General features: G+C 34.3%; 1 protein-coding gene across 2 annotated transcripts; it reads right to left on the bottom strand.

Annotated features, from left to right (window-relative positions):
* Positions 1–1,315: 1,315 nt before the first annotated feature.
* Positions 1,316–8,674, bottom strand: LOC137936108 (protein STRUBBELIG-RECEPTOR FAMILY 5-like). Of its 2 annotated transcripts, none has more exons than XM_068780660.1 (16): positions 8,543–8,674; positions 7,547–7,679; positions 6,417–6,488; positions 6,263–6,328; positions 5,921–5,992; positions 5,762–5,833; positions 4,701–4,772; positions 4,551–4,616; positions 4,349–4,414; positions 3,969–4,240; positions 3,401–3,729; positions 3,028–3,284; positions 2,781–2,904; positions 2,172–2,308; positions 1,905–2,061; positions 1,316–1,653 (listed from the first exon to the last, which is right to left on the bottom strand). In XM_068780660.1, the coding sequence occupies exons 1-16, from the start codon at positions 8,625–8,627 to the stop codon at positions 1,585–1,587; spliced, it is 2,049 nt and encodes a 682-aa protein (XP_068636761.1). In that variant the 5' UTR covers positions 8,628–8,674; the 3' UTR covers positions 1,316–1,584. The 2 variants fall into 2 exon arrangements, with proteins under 2 accessions (XP_068636761.1, XP_068636762.1); XM_068780661.1 differs by having other exon boundaries at positions 3,401–3,678.
* Positions 8,675–26,475: the final 17,801 nt, after the last annotated feature.

Raw genomic sequence — 26,475 nt, 5'->3', positions numbered from 1 at the left:
AGGAATGAGTTTTTATTCTTAAAACCAATTCAGTTTTGTAATTGTGAACAAAAAAATCACAAATTTTGAATTTAATATTTGGTTCATAATTTTTATCTTTGTAATCCAAATTTATACTTGATTTATAGTTTTTATTTGGGTAATCATAAATTTGATATTTTGTGTTTGAATTATCAATAGTCTTATATCAGTTTTATGCATAATTTTATACAAAACTATACACAATTTTATGAAGAGCTTACATATAGTTTATTTGACATGTTTTATTTGCAAAATTTTAAATATAGGTTGGAGGTCGAACCCAACTCAAACTCAAGTTTGAAGTTGGTTAAAATTCTTAAGCTCAAACTTGAGTCCAATTTAAGGCTCAATGTTGAGCTAGAATTGGTAGTTTTCAAATCAAACCAAAGTCAAACCTACATAAGTTCATGTTTGGCTCGACTTTATGTCACCCTTACATGAGACTGTGGAACTGGACAAATGATAGACTAGGTAGGCACGTTGGATTTGACTATCCTTTTCAAATTACTCCGATTTGAGTAGGTTGAGGATCAGAATCCAAAACTATACGACCAAACCCATTTAAACCATTTCTAATCTTTTTTTAAATAATACCTTTTGTATGATCCTTTTTAAAGTTCAACAAAGATATACCAAATATATATATATATATATTATTTTTAACTATATATACAGAGGAAAAAGAGGTTGGATGAGTCCAACCACACTTAGCTTCACTAAAATTCTTTCTTCCTATTTATAATAACATCATTTACTTCATTATATTTATAATATTATTATTTATTGTTAAAAATAATTTTTTAAAAAATCTCTAACGAACATTAGAACGAATATATATATATATATATATATATATGATATAAATAATATAAAATAAAAATATCTTTGAGTCATTCAATTCATATATTATAGTCAAATTGAAAATTAATGCACCTAAACTTAGACTCATCGAATCTGACCAGGCAACTAAGAGATTCGATCTAACTCAACCTATTTATTAATTGGTCAAGGACAGGAGATCCATAAATACATATCCCTTACGTATGTACATGACAGTTATCTTATACTGCCATTAGATGGTACCAATGTCTGATGTAGAGGGCTTATGGAACCCGCCACCCACATGAATAGAAACAGCACGTTTCAAAGACTGGTTCTTTTTAATTCTGGGATTCGTTCTCTGTTATCCCTTTTCCTGGATGGTTACGGCATTTAACATCAGAAATTGGATACGACGTTCTCCATTTACCCATTGCTAGATCAAGCTCAAAACAAGAGTGAATTGAGTCTTCATTCCATAAATCGGCAGAGTAGAACTTCTCGTTACAAGTGGTTTACTCTGAACAAACCATTTGGGCTTGGAGTCGGCTAAGTTTAGCAAAATCCTGAGATCTTTTGACAAGTACATACAACAAATAGAAGAAAAACAAAAAATAATAAATCAGTGATAAAATTCTAAACTGCTTGACCGTGTGAACATTTGGAATACAACATTTCAGTAATAACTCCGGTGCATTTCTGATCAAATGTTTGCAGTGGGATACCTTCTGGTCGGCATATTATTCATCCCCGCTGACTTCTGACCAGTGATTGTACCACATCAGACATGGCTGGCCGAAACTCCGGTTCAACCTGGGAACCAAAGAAATAAAAATAAATAAGAAAGGTCATAGGATAGCATGCTAACACTAAAACGTAAACCCTAGTGGAGTTCTGAAATAACTGTAGTTGTGAGGCAGTTCCAAGGTTGAAGTTAGTAAACTTCCTCTCAGGATATAACACTCAGGAGCACATATTTATGAATTTCATGATAATGCCGTAAGGGTGGATCTCTGACTCCCACTAATCAAGAACATAAAGCCAAATTCTGCAATAGATACTACCTGGACACACAGAGCTATTATGTCAGCAAATCGGGACAATGACTTGGGAGGGTACAGTCCACGGAGAGCAGGGTCAACCATCTTGTCCAATGCATCAATGTCATGAAGCTGCGGGGTGGCCCACTGGACAAGATACTGTTCTGCTTTTGCTTTAGAACTGACAAGGAAAAAATTAGTTAGATACAATATCTTCATCTGACCAAAATGATGAGGTTGGCATGGCATAGAAAGAATATCGCATAGGGAGAGGATAAAAAATCACAGTACCTGTCAAAAGGCTTCCGACCTGTCAAAAGCTCCAACATGACCACTCCAAAACTGTAAACATCGCTCTTCGAAGTATGTGCAGATTGCTTGGTGCACTCAGGAGCACTGTACCCCTCCACATCATCTTTTAAAGAACACTGACATACACAAAGACACTCGCTAAATAAACAATCAAAACTAAGCTTTTATTACACCCACTACCAACGTAATCTATTTTCTCAGGAACATGGAAAGAATCCCATTTTTTTCCATTTCACAAGTTGTTATGTGATATTCCTTTCAAATGGAAGCTCCACACAAGCATCCAACAGCTTCCAATGTATAAAGTGGGATGTGAGAAAGCGCTCTAGCCTCCCTGAGTAAAGATTCCCAACTTTCATTGGCAATATGTGGTAGTGGAAAAGCAAGATATGCCAGTTCTGATACAGAAGTGTGCTCAGAGCAGTGCTCAAAATAATTTAAGGTCCAGGATTCCCTCAGTTATGCCAGTTAATAAGAACTAAGGTGAGCAACATTTTAGGAACCACACTCTACTGTCATATTCCCATGCAAATTTTTTGTTGACATTATGCATAAAAGCACAAAATCCTACCAGTCTAGCTTGAGTACCTCAGAGAAAAATGTTGCAAAACCACAACCGCAGAGGTGAGGCTTAAGCTCTGTGTCAAGCAAGATGTTGGCTGACTTGATATTCGTGTGCACAGCAGATGGGGAACAACCTTCATGCAGGTACCTGAAATAGAGTTGAGACAAAGCTTAAGAACATAACAAACTAAAAAATAATTAGGCAACTCGTAAGGAAAAACAACAATCATGAAAGTAAAATAACAATAAATGAACACAAAGTTAGGCTTACTCTAAAGCTCGAGCAACCCCAAGAGCAATCTTGATTCTAGTGTTCCATGTCAATGGCTTGCTATAATCGTCTGAGAGATGCAGAAAATTATAGAGAGACCCATTCCTCATGAAATCATAGACCAACAGCCGATACCCACGCTCTGAACAATAACCCAGAATTTCAGTGATATTTGGATGCCGCAATTTTGAGATGCTGGAAACCACTTCTATAAAATCTTGGTTACTTTCAGAATCTATTTTCTTCACAGCCAAAACCTGAAAAGGTTAAAAATGGAAGATATTGAGATTATTATGGTTAGATGGAGCATAACTGCTTTCAGTCTGACAATCTACAGGTATCTCCATTAGGTACATCTAATTACAGGTTGTACCTTTCCATCTGAAAATTTTGCCTTGTAAACACATCCAATGGACCCTTCACCAACTAGACAACTTTCAGCAAAGTTGGTTGTAGCTTCCTGCAAGTCTCCTAAGGAATAAGTTGTAGCAGCAACAGAGTCTACGCTTTTACTGGAATTGAATTTACTATCAATATCAGTGTCTTCAAAAGATTTAAGCCGATCAGAAGGAGGTGGCTTAAGGTTCAGTGAATCAGCTTTTGGCAAACTATTTATATCAATTGAAGCAGAATGTTCCGACGAATCAGCGTCTGCAGGAACCACAGCCTCTTTGTCATTTGGTAAGCTTATATTACTGATTCCTATTGATAAAATGCACACAAAGCAACAAATAAATATAAGTGAAACAATTAGGGTCCATATTGAAAACAAGAAATCTATTTATGTTTATCTGCATAAAAAGAACATTAAAAGACTATTGAAACCAAACAAAACATAGAGAAGTAAGTAAATTAAGAAGGTAAACCAAAATCAATAATTCCACAAGAAGCATTTTCCAGGTTGGATATAACATTGGTAAGCACCATTTGAAAAGCATTACCTAACTCTTGGGAGACTAAAGGAGTAAATGGTCGGTTCTGGCTAATCTTCTCTTCATCAAGAAACTGCGATGAGTGTGATGATGAAGATTTACGGGCAAACAAGACAAGTAAAATCACAGCCAAAGCCAACACTGAAACTACAATTGCAGCAATCACTCCGCCTTTTGCAGCCTGCTTACTGATTCGGCCATGGGATGTATGACCCTGGTGATCTTTTTCTCGCTCACTACCAGGTGGTGCAGGTCCAGCCGACCAAGCATTTCCTTCAGTCCTTACAAAATATAATGGCCATGTCAAGCAAAGATCCAACTACCACCACATCCTCATTAGAACAAAATGAGAAAACAAAACAAAGTTCAAAAGGAAAGGATATACACACTCAAGATCATCTATGTTCTTCATTTTATCTGGAATCCAGCCACTAAATTTGTTGTCTGCTACGTTCCTGAAGCGAGACAAACCTTACAAAGTTGTTTCAAGTTGTAATCTAGCAACTCTAATGAATAAAAAGAACTTCAAATAACCCCATGAGTTTCTGGATTACACCTATAACAAAAACAGTTTAGAAGAGAAAAACTTACAGTTCTTGCAAAGGAAGATTTTCAAGAACATTTATTGGGCCTTTGAATTGATTGTTCTGCAGCCGCCTGCATGAGATAGGATGATCATTGTTAGGTGAGAAATGCTTGATGATGACAATGGTTTATCTAAGTGTTCATCTTACTCCTTACATGGTCTCCAAACTTGAGAGGGATGCAAAACTCTTTGGCAGGTTACCTGACAGGGAGTTGAATGAGAGATCCCTGAATGTTATTCAACAAACTATTAATAAAAATTAAATGTTGCCCAAAATAATCATCAAGAAGGTTTCCTTAAAAAGACAGTAAAGTGTGGGGCAACTGGGAGAAAGAGGAATTGTTTGGGTTTATTTGTAACTCTTAAAAATAAAAAAATAAATAAAAAATTGTCAACCAAAAAGAAGAAAAATCATGCTGACAGATGGCATGTATAAGATATATGTGGATGTGTAATACTTCAAACCAAACACAATAAGATAATAGATGATGCACAGCAGAAAGCAGTTTTGCAGTTAAAGCAAGTCTAAGCAGAGAAGTCAAATGTGTCAACTTCAACAAGACCCTAGAGAGATTCTGATCCTAGGAAATAAAAGAAAGTAATTCAGTCAATTCCAGAAGAGTTGACAAATAATTCACTCAATAGACTTCAAAACACAGTTAGACCTCAGAATTAGAGCTTCAGGTCATTGAGTCCGTATGGACCACTCAAAAATAAACCAATCATGTGACCTAATACAAAGCTTCCACAAAATAGGGTAGTGAATAAGAACAAAATTGTTGATGCTCATGCTTTCATAGTACACTAAGCATCTCCATTTCCTATGCCTCTCCAATAAGAAACAAATAGGAAAAAAGCATGGACCCATAAAGCTTATACAAGAGATCATGTGCACATATAATATGATGCAAAACAAAAAATGGAAATAACCATCATCCTCATAATACCAGCCATAAACCGAGAATGCTAGGGGTAAAAGGAAATTGATTACTATACTATTTCTTCAAACTTCATATTACCAAAAACAGTTCAATGCTTTGATTTGACGTTGATGACTGATGAGAAGCAATTGCAGGATGTAAATCCAAGCAGCATTTTAAAAGTTAAACTGATCTTATACAGGTATTTCTATCCAGAAAATCAAATAAAAACGAAAGCAAAAGCAACATTATTACAGATTTATGCTACACATAAGCTGACAAGGTCAGGAACTCACAGCATATTTAGTTTAGAAAGTTGCCCAAACATATCACTCAACTGACCACTGAGCTGGTTATTGCCAAGATTTCTGTGCTCATTCAAAAAGTCAGTGTGCAACAAATAATTAAACAGCACACAAAGAAAACAATATATGCAGAGGAAAGGTACAACTTACAGGTACTCAAGATCAGACATTTGAGAGGTTGAATAAGGTATGCCACCAGTAAAGCTGTTCAGAGCAAGATTTCTGCACAGTAATATCAAATAATTAGAACATAATTAACTTGAATTTGAAAGCTAGATAACTGGTTGCAAAATAAGGACTCTGACAACAGTGACTATAAACTAATCTGCAGCTATAAGATCCTCTAAAACTATTCAATGCAGGAAAAAGAAATTTGATAAAAAAATGTCACACTAACTAAATGGGACACAGTGCCTCAACCTGCAATTCCTTCAGATGCACTAACTTCGCTGATGAGAGAGGAGAAATATATTGTGGCCAGAGATGACTTACATATGGATTGCATTTGGAGGAAGTTGGTATGGTATATCACCCTGCAGGTTGTTCTTGCTCAAATCACTGTACTAAACAAATACAGTTCCTTTAGTTGAAACAAATTTAGAAAATAATGGTTTAATCATGCTAGTTTTGAAGATCCAGGCCTCACAAGTAAGTGACAGATGTCAAGCTTGAGAGCTGATACCCCATTGATCCAGTCAGTCCAAGCCCTGATAATTTGCTACTCATAATGACAGATAAATATGAATCTCAGTAACTATGTCAGACAAAAAATCAAAACAAGAGTAAAGTAACAATTACATGCAGCAAGACAGTAGCCTGATTTGATGCAAAGTGAACAAGAACAAGAGCTAGGGAACGTTCTCATATAGGTTAATGTCAGGAAAAATCTTGTGGGTAATAGTTTGGAGAGGATGTCTTAACATTGTCCTATTGTGATGGACCAAAACCAACATTAATATGGCATGAGAGCAGGACATTTGTTTTGTTGTGCCTACTTCATGCTCTGATTAATTTGTACCCTGTTTGTATGGTTCATGTCTTAGGCCCATTGTCCATTTGTTTAGATGTGAGGGGAGCATCAGTGGGAATAACAGATGAATGTCACAAAAAATCTTGTGGTTATTAGTTGAAAAACGGCCTCCTAACTTCAGCAAGTTATTTTGGGATGGACCTCGACCCATCTATAACACTAGTTGCCTTTACAGTAAAAAATCTTAGTTTGGTTTGGGGATGGCAAGCATTAATTCCTTTGCACCATCATCATAAAGATTTTTCAAATTACAATCATACCAAATGAGTTGTTTTTCTCTCTTGGAGTTGTAAGCCTTTGTAATTTCGTTTTCTTCACAACAAATCCTTTTAAATATGCCCAATTCAAAAAGGGATAGTGGCAGAAATATGAGCATGCATTACAAATAACAAAGAGCTAGAATTTTCTAAATTCAATAAGACATAAATACAATAAAAAGAGCAGTATTTTTAAACCAATGACACACAAATATTGTAAAAAAGTAAATATTTTTAAACATATATTACTATATTTGTCTATGACCTTTTGATGGAGATTTGTAAGCAGAATTTTTGCAACATTGTTAAACTGATATTTCAATATGACAATTTGAATTCATTGCACAGAGAACTTTATTAAGAAGAGAACTTCATGATCTACCAATCTGCTATCAGATTGATCATTGCAATTGACTGAAGAAATGCCTATAGAGCACCTATAAAAAGTAGAAACTACTGAAAATTGGATAGTAACAAATTTGGCAATACATTTCAGTCACGGACGAGCCTGAACATGTGATTCCTTTCCAATCTTCACCACAGGGATCACCTCCACTTGCACGCCAACCAGTCAATTGAGAAGGAGAATTTAAGCTGTTATACATGACTTGCAAGGCTGAGACTGTAAAAAGAATAACCACAAAATTTTGCCCAGTAAAAATCTCAAAAAGTGGGACTGGTAACTTGAAGATAGAACCTACAATGACTATGAACAAAAATAACATTTATCCCGGATAAAGTGTTACAGGATACATGGCCTCATTATTAATTTCCTGGCCGGTTTTGTTTTCTTCTTTTCCAGATGAATTTGTGTGCTTCATTCTTTCTCCAAAATGTAGATCACATCCTTGTGTTACATCTAGTACAAGGCTACGAAATTTTTCTTATCATTTTTTTTTTTACCAGAGAATTATTCCCTTTTAATTTCAATTCCTTTCTCCTATCCATTTGCCCTTTTCATTTATTATTACATCAAAGAAGCTCTTTTATGCAATAGCTACAATTCACTTTACCCTTGCTTCTATTACTGACTAGTACATGCAACCATTCCCGATCTCCAGCACTGTGTTTTCTGTTTATAACGAGATTCAATGATCAATACCGGTAATAATGGACATCAGAAGAAACAGTTATCGCCACAGCATAACTTCATTCTTAAATTATGTGTAATATAACCCCTCCCAATAAAATGTGATCTAGATTATCCAACTGCAAAAAAACAAAATCATCTAAAACAGATCCATACATTGAGAATATTTATCTTCAAAATCACTAAAAAATAATTTTTTAATCTTGTTCACAATAGAATCGCCAAAGTCTTTAGAATCACACCAAGATAGCAACAATATTGGCGTAAGAACATAATATAATCCAGTAGCATAATTAAACAACGGCATTACAACAGAAGAGAAACGAGAACTAGAGAAAATAAAAGAGAATTATGATCAGAAACATCAAATCATCGAAGCAATGAGTTTCACTTACCGTCAAGAGCTTGGGTTTTTCCATCAGCAGGGATAAAAAACACCAATAGCAGGGAGCAAAACCCTAAAAAGATCCGATCCATCATTTTGCATGGAAGCCAAACATAGACGAAATTCAAATTTCGTTTATGACTTGTCCCCTTCACCCGAAACCAGAAGATCCGAGATTTAGAGGAGGAGGAAATGGCTTTGAGTAATGCATCCAGAGAAAGTAAAATTGGCTTAACACGTTGAAGAGGACGAAAACCCCTTTGTTCCGTGATTTGTGTCGGCTTCGGTTTGTTTCAGAATTAGCGGGATCGCAGCTAAACTTGGAAGAAAAATTTGAGAATGCCATCGAGCCTGTGCGACACTCGCGGGAGACCACTCTTCGTCTCTCCCGGGAACGAAATTTTTGAATGCCTCAGTCTACCCAAAACGCCAAGCGCTTCCACGCGTGAAAGTAAATTAATAATAATAAAAACCAATTTACAGATTTTATATTTAATTACCCTAACCCACAATTCTTAAATCAAACTATGTAATTTTTACGATTCATATTCTTTATAACGAAAATGCCCTTATTTCCATCTATCTCACAACTATCTCATAAACCGTGCATAATATAATATTCTAATAATTATATGTACTATTTAACATAGTACTTTAGGAGTGCCGAACTTGAACTTCAAATTCAACTTCAAATTCATTTGAATTATTTACATTATTAACTTCAACTTCAAATTTGGCATTAGGGGGGGTTAGTCCACAATGAACTTGAAATGAAGTTAAGATTTCATTTTACACCATTCAATAGCTTTATATTTAAAAAAAATATATATTTCATTTATTTTTTCGTGCAAGAAACATCAGGTGGATGTAGTTGATTTAGTATGATTGTATGAGTTAATATCGAATTAATTCCAATGGTTTGATATTGAGTCTTAAACCTCTTAATTATGGTAATTAGAGAAGTAACATTCTATTTTTCGAGTTAGTTTGGCCAGTTGCTATATTACATTAAAGTAAAATATAAAAAAATTAAAATAATTTAAGCTTTGACTTCATAAGATATAAATTTTACATTAAAAATGAAATTGACATGGGCACGAATTAAGATGAAGAACACTCCAGGTATTTTTTAACCAAGCATCCTGGTTCAACCTAAATCATTATTCAATTTTTAGATTTTATATTTAATGATGAAAATTTCATAATTCATGTATAAAAATATTATATTTAGATGTATTATTTGAGAAAAAATACACTTGTTTCCAACCTACAACTATCTTGTAGTATGGGATTATGACAACTGATAACATAGTATTCAATTATAGAATAACATAGTTATTATTTATTTATTAACATAGCATGATAGTAGTGCATAACACAACATTCCTTTACAGAGTAACATAATTATTCCCTAAAAAAATGTCTTGGGTTAGCTTGAAACCATGGACATATTATTCAATTTATAGACTTTATGTTCAATGATGTTGAATTAACAATTCCTATATCAAAGATGTTGTAATTATGATTCATATTATTTGAGAACAAAATTCCCTTACTTCAAACCCACAACTATCTCATAATATAGGATTATGATAGTGCATAATATAGTATTCAATTATAAAGTAACATAGTTATATTTACTGTTTAATATAGTATTGTAGTAGTGCATATCATAATATTTTATTACAGAGTAATATAGTTGTTCACTGAAGAAGAAAAAATGTCCTAGATTGGGTAGGAACTAACACCATTTTTTTTTTTTTTTTGTAATGGAATATTGTGTTATTCATGTTATAATCCTATCTTATGAGATAGTTGTAGGCTGGAAATAGGAGTATTTTTGTCCTAATAATATAAATTTGATACACGAATTATGGATTTAGCATGACTAAATATAAAATCTTTAATTTTTTTTCTAATTTTATAAGAATAATGCTAAAATACATTTGCAATCATAAGCAAAAACTTGTACTTCCTCTCACCATATGGAGAAGGGAGGGTTATTCTCTCTTTCCTTTATTTGGCTTCACTTTTTTTGCCAAAAACATTTTTTTTTTACATCTCTATTATCTCGAAAGGAAAAGAGAAAGACGAAGATACTTTTACCCTTTCCTACATCCCAACTAGGGGTGGCATCGAGCCGAGCCGAGCCGAGCCGAGCCCGAACCTGCTTATGTTCGAGTCGAGCTTGATTTAAATATTTCGAGCCGAGCTTCGAGCCGAGCCTCGTCTCGAGCCTAAAATTGTTATCGAGTTCGAGCCGAGCTTTGAGCCGAGCTCAAGCCTCAACATACATTTAAAACTTTTCAAAAAATATATATCGAATAAAATGTATATAAAATTATGCATACATTTTACATAAAATTGGGCATGACCTCTACATAAAATTGGGCATAACTTATATATATAATATGTGTATAAGATTGGCCATAACCTCTACTTAAAATTGAGCATAATCCATATATATAATACTTGTATAAAATTTGGCACGACCTCTACTTAAAATTGGGCATAATCAATATACATAATACCTGCATAAACACTCCATAAAATTGTCTATACATTCCATAAACACTTCATGAAATTGTTTATACACTCCATAAAATAATCTAAACACCCCATACATTGCATAACATTATAAATAAACTTCATACAATAATCAAACACAACAAAATTAAATAAAATATCACTATCAATTTACAATCACCCAAATAAAAACTATAAACTTTTAAATAAAATCCTATTACTATTACAGACTTACTAGAAAATTACAAGAAATATTTTAATTTTTTCTTAGGAAAGTTAAATGGACCTCTTATTGCCTTTTCTAAGGAAATAAATAAAAATTAATAATTAATCTAATATATTATTATACTTATCGATAAATTTTTAATCACATAAAATGTCAAACACAAAATTGCTATGAAAATTGCCTCATGCTCAAAGTATTATATCATCAACTGTCAAATAATTATTCAAAATTTTTCTATATGGTTTTCTAACCCATCTTGGCAAGAAAATCTTACTTGGAAAATTATATGATTTTTTAAAAAGAATTTATAATTAGAAAAATATTTTGAAAAAATATGAGGCACTAATGGTCCCTATATTTCTATTAAAAATGTCTTTTCAACATTTATTGAAAAAACCACTAATAGTCTCTAGAAACGAATTTCTACTAAAATATCTTTTCAATTTATTTAAGACCCATAAGGAAGGGACAAAGAATTTTTTTTCCTTCTTTATGATCTCGCACGTAGGGTGGCTTTGAATAAATTATATATAAAATTATGCATACATTTTTAAAAAATATAATGATAGGGGAGGTTCAGGATTGAATTTCAATAATGGATTAAAATACACCAATATTAATATTTTTTACTCCAATTGTTGTCTAGCTTGTTTTTTAATTTTTGAATCTGGCCATAATTTATTATGGCCTCCTTAGTGCCCCTAGATAAAAATTTATATTATAGGAAAAACTAAAAATATTTTTCCTCTGATACATTTTCCTAAAAAACCTTTAAATAAAATCTTATTACTATTAGTGACTTATTAGAAAATTATAGGAAATATTTTAAAATTTTTTTAGGAAAGTTAAATGGACCTTTTATTATCTCTTCAAGGGAAATAAATAAAAATTAATAATCAATCTAATATATTATTATACTTTTCGATAAATTTTTAATTAAATAAAATATCAAACACAAAATTGCAAAGAAAATTGCTTCATGCTAAAAGTATTACAGCATCAACTGTTAAATACATATTCAAAAAATTTCTATACAGTTTTCTACCCCATCTTGGTACGAAAAATCTTACTTAGAAAATTATATAATTTTTAATAAAAAATTTCAAATAGAAAAATGTTTAAAAAAACATGAGACACTGATAGTTTATAGAAAATTATTTCTATAAAATTTATTTTTAATTTTTTCCAGAGGAAAAAGTTTTTATTTTTTTTTATTTTATGATCTCGTGAGGAAGGGGGAGATTATTTCTCCCATGTTCTGGTTTTCCGCCGATGACGCGGAGGGAAGGCGGTTATGGCGCCGGGGAGGACCTATTGTCAGGGATGAGGCCCACGACGGAGTCAGCGGTGGTGACGGAAGCGGCGGCGATGAAAACAAAGGCGACAACAAGGAGAGGAAGAAATCGAATGGACGGCCACAGAGGCGGTCGACGAGCAGCTGCGACGGCGGTATAGACGCCAACGAACAGCTACGACGGTGGTAGAGGCGGCGACAACAACCGATGGGAGGGGTCGGCGGTGACAAGGGGGGAGGAAAAATTTTTCCCCCGCTCGCTCACGATCCCCTTACCGATTCATACCGATCCGACTCATTTCGAGCCGGCTCGCAAGCCGACGAACCAAACCTAGCTTCGGTCGAGCTCGGCTCGTTAAGGTAAACGAGCCGATTTCGGGGCTCGAGCTCAATAAATGACAAATCGAACCGGGCCAATACCGAGCCGGCTCGCGAACCGGCTCGGTTCGAAGCCACCCCTAATCCCAACTCTCTTGTTGGCGACAATGAAAATAGTAGGTTTTGAAAATTATACCTGGGGATGATGGTAAATCCATAATTCATATATTAAATATGTTATATTTATGATTGATATTATTTGAGATGAAAATGCCCTTGTTTCTAATTTACAACTATCTCATAATATCATATTATGACAATGCAATAAAATAGTATTCTAAGTATAAAATAATGTCCTTATTTTCAACCTAACCTAAGACATTTTTTTAAAGGAACAATAATGTTATTCTATCATGGAATACTACATTAATATATTTTAATTATACATTAAATTAGTTATTAGTGTAGTAATCATTTTTGTTTTACCTAATTTAGGGTTTAAGTATTATATTTTATTTAAGTATATTATTACAAGTTACTCATTCTCTTATTTTTTATATTTTTCTCATTTTGGGGCACTAACACTGGAAACTGTTTTTTAGTACACATGAACTCGTCCACACTAAGGGGGTTAGTCCAAAATGAAGCAGAGATGAATTACTTGTGCATTACTTTGTTAATTCAATTAGGCCGTTAGTGGTGAATAAACGTCTCTTCATTTGAATCACGTCAGGTAATCTTCTCAAGCAAAAATTGAGGAATCGTGTTTCATACCTATTTTGCAAATCATTCACATGAAGCGATCGCGCGGGACTCGTCTCTCCCTCCCCTAACAATTTTTTTTCCCTCATTTAGCTCTGTTCTCCCTCTCTCTCTGCCTTCCTCTCCCGAATTTTTTTTCTCCCGCTCTCTTCTCCCTCTCGGGTTTTCTCCCTTCTTGTCCTTCCTCCCCCGAATTTTTTTCCCTCTATCTTCTCCCTCTCGGCTTCCATCGCAGAGCCACCATCGCAGAACACGGGAGGCCGAGCTTCCAACGCAAAGCCTCTCGGCCTTGCTCTCTTCTCCCTCTCGGTGTACCGTCAGAGCGCCACCATTGCCTGTTGGCCCGCCATTATCCGTGCCGTGAGGAAGACGACACTGCTTTAATTTTTCCTAAGTTAGGAAAAATTAAACCAGCGTCATAACTTCATTATATTTATTTTTTAAAATAATCCATATTTTTTTATTTATTAAATAATTGTTTTTATTTATTCAGTATATTCATTTTGTAATTATTGTATTAAATTAGTTACTTAATAGTCTTAATTAAAATATTGTTAAAGTAAACATTTGTTAAATTGTTTTGGCTTAATTATCCCATTGCTATAATTAATTAAACCAATGGTTTTAAATTTTGTGGTAATATATTATTAATTAATAATACCTAAATATATATATATATACACTTTATGTTATTAATAAAATAATATATTTATTTATTTATTATATTTTTTATTACTGTATTAAATTAGTGATTTTTAATGTAAAATATATCTTACGTTACTAAAATAATTTATTTATTTATTATATTCTCTTATGTTATTTTTTACTTTATTTATTTGTTTTTTATAATTTATTCTAGTCACACGTAATTATTATATTAATTTATAATAAACTATAATCATTAAGTAATATAATATAGTCTTTCATTAATAGTGTATTAATATATTTTAATACTACACATTAAATCACTTATAAGTGTAATAACCATGTTTATTTTGGTTAATTATCTGTTTAGGTATATGTTCTATTTAACTATATTATAAAAAATGATTCATTCTCTTATTTATATAATATTTTTTATTTTGGGGCACTAACACTGGAATCTATTTTTCAATGCACTTAGGGGGGTTAGTCAACTTGAAGTCCTAGATGATCTTCAACCGCATGACGCCCTTCAACACTTGAAGTCGTTAGTGGAGCGTATATGACATTTCATCTGGATGCAGGCGATGAAGCGGTCCTTTATCTCCACGGTATAAAATCCTTCATCTAAAAGAAGGTCATATTTGATCTTCTTTGAGATGAAGGACACGCGACACTCCCTTTGCCCCTCTCTCCTCGCACCCCCCTCTCTTGCGTGTCCTCATTTTCTTTTTTTTCTTCCTCTCTCCCGCACTCCCTCTCTCGTCTCCCTGCGCCTCCGACGTCGTTGCTGCCTCTCTTCCCTCGGATTCTCGTCTCCGGCCTCCGTCTCTGCTCCCTCTTGTCTCCGTGCCTCCCTCATTTCTCTCGGACTCGCTCTCCATTTTTCTCGCTTGCTTCTCTCTCTCTCTCTCTCTCTTATCCCTCTCGACCTCCCTTTCTTCTCTCTCTTTTCCCTCTCTTCTCCCTTTCGACATTTCACTCCCTTCTCCCTCTCGCTAGTCTCTTTTCCCCCAAAATACATTCTGATTTCTTGCGATTTCCCCTATTTCGGTTTCAATTTTTTTTTATTTTGACATTTGGACTTAGATTTCTTAATTTCTACTTCGATTAAGCATCGATTTCCCCATTCAACTTCGGTTTTTCCCAAATTTCTGAAGGTATAACTAAACCCTAATTTTTTTCATTAAATTATTATTTTATTTGATTTAATTTTATTGTCAGTGCCTAATTGGGGGTTATTTGTGCATAATTGTGGGATTTAGGGTTACGGTTTAGGGTCTAAATTCTTGATTCGTGTTAAGGATTATTTATAGCGTTTGGTACTCGGTATTTAAGGGTCATGTAATTAGGGTTTAGGGTTTATGGTTAAGGATTTAGGGTATTTTAGGGATTAGGGTTTTTAAAGGTTTAGGGGGTTTAGGGTTTTTAAGGTTTTGGGGGTTTTGTGTTTTTAAGCTCTAGGGTTTTTAGGGTTTGATGGTTTAGGGTTTTTAAGGTTTTGGGGTTTTGTGTTTTTAAGCTCTAGGGTTTTTTGGGTTTAGGGTTTAGGGGTTCTAAGGTTTAGGAGGTCTAGGGTTTAGGGTATTATGTTATGGAATTAGTGTTTAGGGTTTAGAGTTTAGTAGGTGATAGGGTTTGACTTTAGGGTTTGATGGTTTATGGTTTAGGTTTTATTAAGGGTTTTTTAGTCCAATTCAAACAAGGTTGAGTCGCCTACACGAGCATCCATTAGCCAACGAAACCCGACCCCCATCAATGACGATGTACAGTTCGTAGTGACTGCGAAGTTATATGGGGCTCTACCAGGGGTGTTCGGTGAATTTGGATTTGATGTGAAAATAGTTTAATTAATTTTGAAATGTTTGAGAATGTTGTTGAGAATTTTTGAAGTGCTATGAATGTGTTTGCCATGTTGTGAGGAGATTCAGGTGTTATACATATCTACCACATGGTATTCTATTTTTTATGGTTTGTGTTTCCGTGACGGGTAAAGGTTGTCAGATAAAGTTTTTTCCATGAGGACCTTATCGGATTTAGATTATACATGGCTGCAAGAAGACAACCAACTGGTCGACCATAAGACATTTGGACCTTCGAAGACGATAGCAAAATGCTCGATCTCTTGGTCGAGCAGGTTAATCTAGGGAAGAAGTTGCCTAACGGGGTATAGAAGCATGAGGTATATATGGATTGTGTTAATAAGTTCAATGAAGACGCAGTCAATAAAAAAACTGTTGAGCAGGTGAAGAATCGAACTGTCAGAGTGGTTCCGTCCACTCTTGTTAGAGTTTGTGGTCTGAGTTAGGTACTTAGCTTTCCGAACCTTAAACGGCTAGTCTTTTCGGGTTGTATTGGCTAGGTATCTGACTCAGAACTCCGAAGTTAAGCGAGCTTGGGCAAGAGTAATTCTAGGATGGGTGACCTCTTGGGAAGTACTCTTGCCTAGGACTTTGACATGGTATCAGAGCTAGGCACGCCACAGCCCGCGTTCATATCCCGTGAGAAGCGGCTCCAGAATGGGCGGGGTGGGTGTCAGAGTGGTTCCATCCACTCTTGTTAGAGTTTGTGGTCTGAGTTAGGTACTTAGCTTTCCGCACCTTAAACAGCTAGTCTTTTCGGGTTGTATTAGCTCACGAACAAGATCATGGAAGAAAACATACCAAACGGTAATGAGTTGTATCAACACTAGTGGGTTCGGTTGGGATGCAACCACACAACAAGTTACTGCATGTAATTTTGTATGGCTTGACTACATAAAGGTCAGTAAATCGTGATGTACTATAAAATATTTTTTATGTTTTACGCGTTAGTATAACTCTATTTCATGACGTATAAATGATGTTTTATTCTTGTAGGAGCATAAAGATGCTGAGAAGTACAGACGTGAAAGCTGCCCACTGTACGACAAATTAGCTGTGGTGGTGGGAAACACAATAGTCGTAGGGTCAGGAGGTGCAACATTTATAGATCAGGGCGATGAACTCATCCGTGAATTGGAACATGTCTCGATGGATGAGCCCGAGGATGTTGATATAGTTAGGGATACTCCATCGCCATTATTAAGCATGGATGAGTCTCCAAGTAATAAATCTGAAAGAAGTAAGCGGTCATCTTCAAGTTGTCGTAGAAAGAGAACCGAAATGCCCGATGATGACACTAGTAGATTCATTGATGCAATGGATCGAATAACTTAGACATTTGAGAATTTCATGATGAAGCCTAAAGAGAAAGAGCCCGATATTGAAAGAGATTGGGTCAAAGCTCTCAGGAAAATCCCGCACTTGTCTGCAGAATTGAAGTTTCACGCTCCTTTATGGATGGATATGCCAAGTAAGAAGGTCATGTTTGCGGAGATAACAGTGGAAGAGCGGGTTGAGTGTTAAATTTTATCTTGAAAACTAATTGTAATGCGTTGTAAATACACTATTCTTTAGGAATATTGTTATGTATTAGGTGTGATGTTTGAATTATGACGTTGCAAGACTTATTAGTATGGATAATATTTAAATTTGATATGTTGTTGTGTTTATATATTGTATGGATGAATATGGTAGATGAGTATGGATGTGGACAATTAAATGAATATGGTTGCATAGGGATGTGATTGAATGTAGGATGTGGGAATGTGGATGAATATGGTTGTGTATAGGTGTGATTGCAAATAGGTTATGATTGAAGATTGATGTTTACTTGTGTTTATGACATTTAGGCTATTGAATTTGTAGATTTCCATGGATACTATGACAGACGAAGAACAGGTTGCAACTATGGTTGCATTCACAACTTTGTTTATCGCCATGGGAAGATACTATATGTACCATTGCAATAGACGTGTACCACGTCCTTGTGGGATGAATGGTCAATTGTATTTGCAAAAGGCACTAGACAAATCACCAGTTAAATTTTGAAAATTTTACAGGATGAATCAACTGGTATTTCAACAATTGGCAGATATACTTACTAGTAAAGGGTTTTTATAAGCCACAAAGACCATCTCAATTGAAGAACAACTTGCATATTTCCTCCTAACTGTTGGTCAATAACAATCTTATAGTGTCACAACAGAGATGTTTGATAGATCAAACTGGACCATAAGTATTTCAACAAGGTGTTAGATGCAATCCTCAAACTTCACTCTGATTACGTCAAATGACCTTCAGAACGCACACACTTGAAGATTTTAACCAGTTCAATGATTTATCCGTACTTCAAGGTAACATCACTTCCTATAACTAAATAATTTTAGATTAATATAAAAAGTTAGTCAATATTAATTGAAAATGTATAATTAGGATTGTATTGGAGCTATTGATGGAACTCATATCAAAGCGAACATTCCACTTGAAGATCAACCAAGGTTCTGGAATAGAAAATACTCTCTCACAAAATGTGATGGCAGCATGTTCATTTGACATACAATTCACTTATGTACTTGTTGGATGGGAGGGATCAGCAGCTGATTCTCGTGTACTGAAGGACGCATTGACTCGCCGAGATAAAATCTTTGTACCTGAAGGTAAGTAATATATTTTTATGCAATCATTTTTATCTATTTTATCTTCAATTATTTAATATGGTATATAATTTCTATTATAGGAAAATATTATCTAATCGATGCTGGTTATGCAAATCTTCCGGGATTTTTGGCTCCATATCGAGGAACCCGGTATCATCTATAAGAATTTGGAGATAATATTCCTAGAAATGAAAAAGAATTATTCAACAGAAGACCCTCATCTTTACGGAATATTATTGAGCGAACTTTTGGTGCTTTAAAAACTTGATTTCAAATGTTAAAAGGCACTACTCGATTTTCTTTTAAGATCCAGGTGAAAATTGTACATGCTTGTTGCATATTGCACAATTATATACGTGGAGAGGATTATGATGATATATTTGAAGATGAAGATGATGATTCGGGTGGCGAGCTCGATGGAGGAGGTGATGCAGTCCAATTAGGTGCAATGGATGATACAGACAACGACGATTGCGATGGTCTTGAGGATGTGGGTAGCCAAGTAACATGCTTTCGGAGGCAGAGTGCATTAGAATCCACAAGAGCCGCACAATTTCGAGATGCCATATCGACTTCCATGTAGAACGATAAATGATGGTTGTATCTTATTATTTTTAAACATGCGTCTTTTATATGTACTAAACTTGTAACTTGATGATTTTAATATTAAAGGCACGAACTCGTTGTTAGAATAATCTTTCTTTTAGGTATTTATAAAATTGTATATGTATTTATTTATTATTATTTTTTAATTTTATTACTATATTAAACTTCATATTTAAGTCTCTGGTAAATAAAATATAATTAAAGTATGCATTTGATTAATTAATTAATTTTAATTTTGTGAAAATATATTATTAATTAATACCATGTAAAAAATCTATCTTATGTTATTAATATAATACTTTTTTATTCATTAATCATATTTTTTTATTTACTCTATTGTATTAGTGATTTAATAGTCGTAATTAAAATATTATTAACTCAAACACTTGGTTTAATTAACTTATTTTTATAATTAATAAAATCAATTGTTTTAAATTTCGAAGATGAAGATGAAGATGAACTTGCCTACACTAACACCCTATTTCAAAGATTTTGAACATGAACTTGTTCACACTAAGGGGGGGTTAGTCAACTTGAAGGACGAGATGATCTTCAACCACATAACGCCCTTCAACACTTGAAGTCGTTAATGGAGTGCAGATGAAGCTTCATCTCGATGCAGGGGATGAAGGGGTCCTTCATCTCCACGGTTTAATTTCGATCATGTGGAAGAAGGCCCTTTTTTATCTTCTTTGAATTGAAGGACGGGCGACGCTCACATTTTTCCATCTCTCTCCTCGCACCCCCCAATCGCGCGTCGTCATTTATCATTTTTTCTTCCTCTCTCCCGCACTCCCTTCCCTCTGTCGTCTCCCTGCGCCCCCGACGTTGATCTCGTCCTTCGTCTCCGGCCACCATCTCAGTTCCCTCTCGTCTCCGTCCTCAACTCTCGGTCTTCTCTCGGCCTCACCCTCTCTCTCGCACCCCTCTCTCGTCTTCTTGACTCCCTCTCTTCTCTCGGACTCGCTCTCTCTCGCTTCTCTCTCTCTATTCCCTCCCGACCTCCCTTTCTTCTCTGTCTTCTCCCTCTCTTCTCCCTTTCGGCCTCCCACTCCCTTCTCTCTCTGGCTAGTCTCCTTTCCCCCGAAAATACCTTCCAATTTCGTTCGATTTCCCCATTTCCATTTCGATTTTCTTCGATTTTGGACATTTGGGCATTGATTGCTTAATATCTACTTCGATTAGGCATCGATTTCACCCTTCGGCTTCCCCAAAATTTCAGAAGGTATGCCTAAATCCTAATTTTTTTCATTAAATTAGAGTTTTTTTATTTAAATTTATTTCCAGTGCGTAATTTGGGGTTATTTGTGCATTATTTTGGGATTTAGGGTTACGGTTTATAGTCTAAATTCTTGATTTGTGTATGGATTATTTTTAGGGTTTGCTGCTCGGTATTTAAGGGTCCAGTAATTAGGGTTTAGGGTTTATGGTTAAGGATTTAGGGTATTCTAGGGATTAGGGTTTTTAAGGTTTAGGGGTTTTAGGGTTTTTAAGCTATAAGGTGTTTTGGGTTTAGGGTTTGGAATTAGGGTATAGGGTTTAGGGTTTAGGGCTTTTAATGTATTAGGTCCTGGAATTAGTGTTTAGGGTTTAGAGTTTAGTAGGTGATAGGGTTTAGGGTTTGATGGTTTAGTTTTTTTTTTTTATGGTTTGTGTTTCGGATTTAGGGTTTAGGGTTTAGGTTAAGGGTTTAGGGTATTTTAGGGATTAGGATTTTTTACGGTTTAGGGGGTTTATGGTTTTTAAGGTTTTGGGGGTTTTGTGTTTTTAAGCTCTAGGGTTTTTTAGGTTTTGGGTTTGGAATTAGGGTTTAGGGTTTTGGGCTTTTAAGGTATTAAGTTCTGGAATTAATATTTAGGGGTTTTTAGTCCAATTCAAACAAGGTTGAGTTGCCTACACGAGTGTCCATTAGCCAACGAAACCCGACCCCCATCACTGATGAGGTACAGTTCATAGTGACTGCGAAGTTATATGGGGCTCTACCAGGGTCTTCAGTGAATTTGGACTTTTTGTGTGTGTGTTTTCATTGTTTAGTGTATATGCATTAGTGAAAATAATTTAATTAATTTTGAAATGTGTGAGAAAGTTGTTGAGAATTTTTGAAGTGCTATGGAATGTTTTTGCCATGTGGTGAGGAGATTCGGGTATTATACATATCCACCACATGGTATTTTTTTTATGGTTTGTGTTGGTATTTTTTTTTTATGGTTTGTGTTTCCGTGACGAGTAAAGGTTGTCTGATAAAGTTTTTTCTGTGAGGACCGTCTCGAATTTAGATTATACATGGCTGCAAGAAGACGACCAAGTGGTCGAACTTATGATATTTGGACATTCGATGATGATAGCAAAATGCTCGATCTCTTGGTCGAGCAGGTCAATCTAGGGAACAAGTTGCCTAACAGGGTGTGGAAGCATGAGGTATACATGGACTGTGTAAATAAGTTCAATGAAGACATAGTCATGAAAAAAACTGTTGAGCAGGTGAAGAATCTAACAAGAGCATGGAAGAAAACATACCAAACGGTAACGAGTTGTATCAACACTAGTGGGTTTGGTTGGGGTGCAACCACACAACGAGTTACTGCATGTAATTCTGTATGGCTTAATTACATATAGGTCAATAAATCTGTATGGCTCGACTACATGATGTACTATAAAATATTTTTTATGTTTTCTGTGTTAGTATAATTCTATTCCAAGACGTCTAAATGATGTTTTATTCTTGTAGGAGCATAAAGATGCTGAGAAGTACAGACGTGAAGGCTGCCTCCTGTACGACAAATTAGCTGTGGTGGTGGGAAACACAATAGCGGTAGGGTCAGGAGCTGCAACCTTTGTAGATCAGGGCGATGAGGTGATCCGTGAATCAGAACATGTCCCAATAGATGAGCCAGAGGATGTTGATATAGTTAGGGATACTCCATCACCATTATTAAGCATGGATGAGTCTCTAGGTAATCAATCTGAAAGAAGTAAACGGTCATCTTCAAGTCGTCGTAGAAAGAGAACCGAAATGCCCGATAATGACACTAGTAGAAGAATCTTTGATGCAATAGATCGAATTGCTAAGACATTTGAGAATTTCATGATGAAAGACGATATTGTAAGAGATTGGGTCAAAGCCCTCAGGGAAATCCCGGACTTGTCTACAGAATTGAAGTATCACGCTCCTTCATGGTTGGATACACCAACTAAGAAGGTCATGTTTATGGAAATGACAGTGGAAGAGCGGGTCGAGTGGCTTAAATTTTGTTTTGAAAACTAATTGTAATGTGTTATAAATACACTATTTTTTTGGAATATTATTATGTAGTAGGCATGATATTTGAATTATGACGTTACAAGACTTATTAGTATGGTTTGTATTTAAATTTGATATGTTGTTGTGTTTATATATTGCATAGATGAATATGGTGTTTTGAGTATAGATGTGGAATGTGGATGAATGTAGGATGTGAATGAATGTAGGATGCGGAAATGTGGATGAATGTAAGATGTGATTGAATGTAGGATGTGGAATGTGGATGAATGTAGGATGTGATTGAATGTAGGATGCGGAAATGTGGATGAATGTAAGATGTGATTGAATGTAGGATGTGGAATGTGGATGAATGTAGGATGTGATTGAATGTAGGATGTGGGAATGTGGATGAATGTAGGATGTGGGAATGTGGATGAATATGGTTGTTTATAGGTATGATTGCAAATAGGTTATGATTGAAGATTGATGTTACTTATGTTTATGAATTTTAGGCGATTGAATTTATGGATTTCCATGGATACTATGACAAACGATGAAAAGGTTGCAACTATGGTTGCATTCACAACTTTGTTGATCGCCATGGAAAGATACTATCTGTACCATTACAACAGATGTACCACGTTCTTGTGGGATGAATGGTCCATTATATTTGCAAAAGGCACTAGACAAATCTCCAGTTAAATTTCAGAAAGTTTAAAGGATGAACCAACTGGTATTTCACAAATTCGCAGATATACTTACTAGTAAAGGATTTTTATCAGCCACAAAGACCATCTCAGTTGAAGAACAACTTGCATATTTCCTCCTAACTATTGGTCAAGGACAAGTGTATAGTGTCACAGCGGAGATGTTTGATAGATCAAACTGGACGATAAGTAAGTATTTCAACAAGGTGTTGGATGCAATCCTCAAACTTTACTCTGATTACGTCAAACGGCCTTCGGAACGCACACTCTCGAAGATTTTAACAAATTCAATGTTTTATCCCTACTTCAAGGTAACATCACTTCCTATAACTAAATAATTTTAGATTAATATACAAAGTTAGCAAATATTAATTGAAAATGTATAATTAGGATTGTATTGGAGCTATTGATGGAACTCATATCAAAGCCAACATTCCACTTGAAGATCAACCAAGGTTTTGGAATAGAAAAGGTTATCTCTCACAAAATGTGATGGCAGCATGTTCATTTGATTTGCAATTCACTTATGTACTTGCTGGATAGGAGGGGTCAACAACCGATTCCCGTGTACTGATGGATGCATTGACTCGTCGAGATAAAATCTTTGTACCTGAAGGTAAGTAATATATTTTTATGCAGTAATTTTTTATCTATTTTATCTTCAATTATTTTATGTGGTATATAATTTTTATTATAGGAAAATATTATCTAGTCGATGCTAGTTATGCAAATCTTCCGGGATTTTTGGCTCCATATCGTGGAACCCGATATCATCTGCAAGAATTTGGAGATAATATTCCTAGAAATGAAAAAGAATTATTCAACCGAAGACATTCATCTTTACGGAATATTATTGAGCGAACTTTTGGTGCTTTAAAAGCTCGATTTCAAATGTTAAAAGGCACTCCTCCATTTTCTTTTAAGATCCAGGTGAAAATTATACATGCTTGTTGCATATTGCACAATTATATACGTGCAGAAGATTATGATGATATATTTGAAGATGAAGATGATGATTCGGGTGGCGAGCTCGGTGGAGGAAGTGATGCGGTCCAATTAGGTGCAATGGATGATACAGACAGTGACGATTGCGATGATCTTGAGGATGTGGGTAGCCAATTAACAAGCATTCGGAGGCAGAGTGCATTAGAATCCACAAGAGCCGCACAATTTCGAGATGCCATATCGACTTCGATGTGGAACGATAAATGATGGTTTACTCTTATTACTTTTGAACATGTGTAATTTATATGTACTAAACTTGTAATTTGTTGATTGTAATATTAAAGGCACGAAATCGTTATTTGAATAATGTTTTTTAGGTTATTTTCAAAGTTGTATATGTATTTATTTATTTATTTTTTTATTACTATATTAAACTTCATATTTAAGTCTCTGGTAAATAAAATATAATTAAAGTATGCATTTGATTAATTAATTAATTTTAATTTTTTAAAAATATATTATTAATTAATACAATACAAATCTATCTTATGTTATTAATATAATACTTTTTATTCATTAATCATAATTTTTTTATTTACTCTATTGTATTAGTGATTTAATAGTGGTGATTAAAATATTGTTAACTCAAACACTTGGTTTAATTAGGTTATTTTTATAATTAATAAAATCAATGATTTTAAATTTCTAAGATGAAGATTAAGATGAAGTTGTCCACACTGACACCCTATTTCAAAGATTTCGAAGATGAAGTTGTCCACACTAACACCCATTTCGAAGATGAAGATCATGTAGATGCATAAGATGAAGATGAAGATCAAGATCAAGATCAAATTTTTATTTTGTTGACTAACCCTAACACCCATTTCGAAGATGAAGATCATGTAGATGCATGAGATGAAGATGAAGATGAAGATCAAATTCGTTGGGGAGAGAACAATGCGTCCCGTACAATGCTTCAAATGTTTTTTTACTGAGAAGATTACCTGTGTGATTCAAATTATGTCGGCGCTCATTCACGACTAATGGCCTGATCAAATGACCGTTAGTGAAATGACAAATGATAAGATTAAAGTAAACGATAAATGATCAGGAACTGCTTTAGTGCTTCTTATTTTAGTTTTCCTACAATTTCTTATTATAGGAAACTCATCTTACTATATTTTTTAAATATTTTAAGGATAAGAGGAATAAAAAATAAAGATAATTTTTTTCCTAATTAAAACGATACAACCACTAAAACATCATTTTTCTTATGCTTTTAATGTTTTTCTTCTAAAAACATAATCAAAAGAATTTTTTTTTCTTCTAAAAAAATGACATAAACCCTAAAAATTTTGGGTCAACATGAAAACCTTTTCTTACACTTTCCAAAGTTGGCATGAACATGCCCTTAATGATAAAACTTAGAATTCTAACAGGTCATAATTAGATAAAAATGACATCTAATGGGTTGCACTTAAAAGTACAAAATTAAACTAATCCTATTCAGAATTTACGTCTAGGCGCATTACATATCGAAATTGTCCCATATCAAACAAAGTTTTCTACATAAAAATATGTTGGATTAAGGCTAGTTATAATTTTAGTCTCTATGTTACCTTAATTTTAAAAAAAACTGAAATATAATTTCTACCTTTTCGACCAACAACTATGATATTTATAACAATAATTTCAGCGGAAGTATTTAAATTTAAAATAATATCTAAATTTAAAAATATTTTTAAGTCTGATATTTACAATCGCTGGTTGTAAGGGATATACTCCCCCAAATTTTGTAATTTCTCTTGTTCATTAATACATGTTCTTAAGAAAAAAAAATCTGATATTTCGCTCATTTTAGTTAGTTTTTTCTACAATAAGAAGTCCTAAAAAATTACTGATGAAAAAAAAAATCTTTAGCCAAATTCTTTTCAGACATCTATGTTGGTTTTAGGGGATGAAAAAACTATCTTAATTACTCTTATCCTAAAAAGAAATACACTGTAAAAAAAAATTAAAATGAGTTTTCTATTGCTAGAACAGAGAAGCAGGGAAAAAATAAAGCAAAAAGATACAAACAATTTTAATAAAAAATCATAAACGAAGAAAAACAGCAAAACCAATCTGTCAGTTCAACTCAAAAATTATTTTCTGGAT

The sequence above is a fragment of the Aristolochia californica genome, unplaced genomic scaffold (assembly GCF_029961685.1).
Source record: "Aristolochia californica isolate CCGP_79_NKW_82.1479 unplaced genomic scaffold, dmAriCali1.0.hap1 SCAF_7, whole genome shotgun sequence".
NCBI classification, from domain to species: Eukaryota; Viridiplantae; Streptophyta; class Magnoliopsida; order Piperales; family Aristolochiaceae; genus Aristolochia; species Aristolochia californica.
The sequence above is the reverse complement of the archived record's forward strand: the minus strand, read 5'-3'. Positions and strand labels throughout refer to the sequence as shown.

Bases quoted from the DNA above. Each gene is read 5' to 3' on its own strand.
- LOC137936108 (XM_068780660.1), bottom strand. From the start codon at position 8,627: ATGATGGATCGGATCTTTTTAGGGTTTTGCTCCCTGCTATTGGTGTTT. The intron at 5,834-5,920 runs GTAAGTTGTACC...GAATGAGCACAG, and splicing joins ATGTCTGATCTTGAGTACCT to AAATCTTGGCAATAACCAGC. The intron at 2,905-3,027 runs GTAAGCCTAACT...ACTCTATTTCAG, and splicing joins GGGGTTGCTCGAGCTTTAGA to GTACCTGCATGAAGGTTGTT.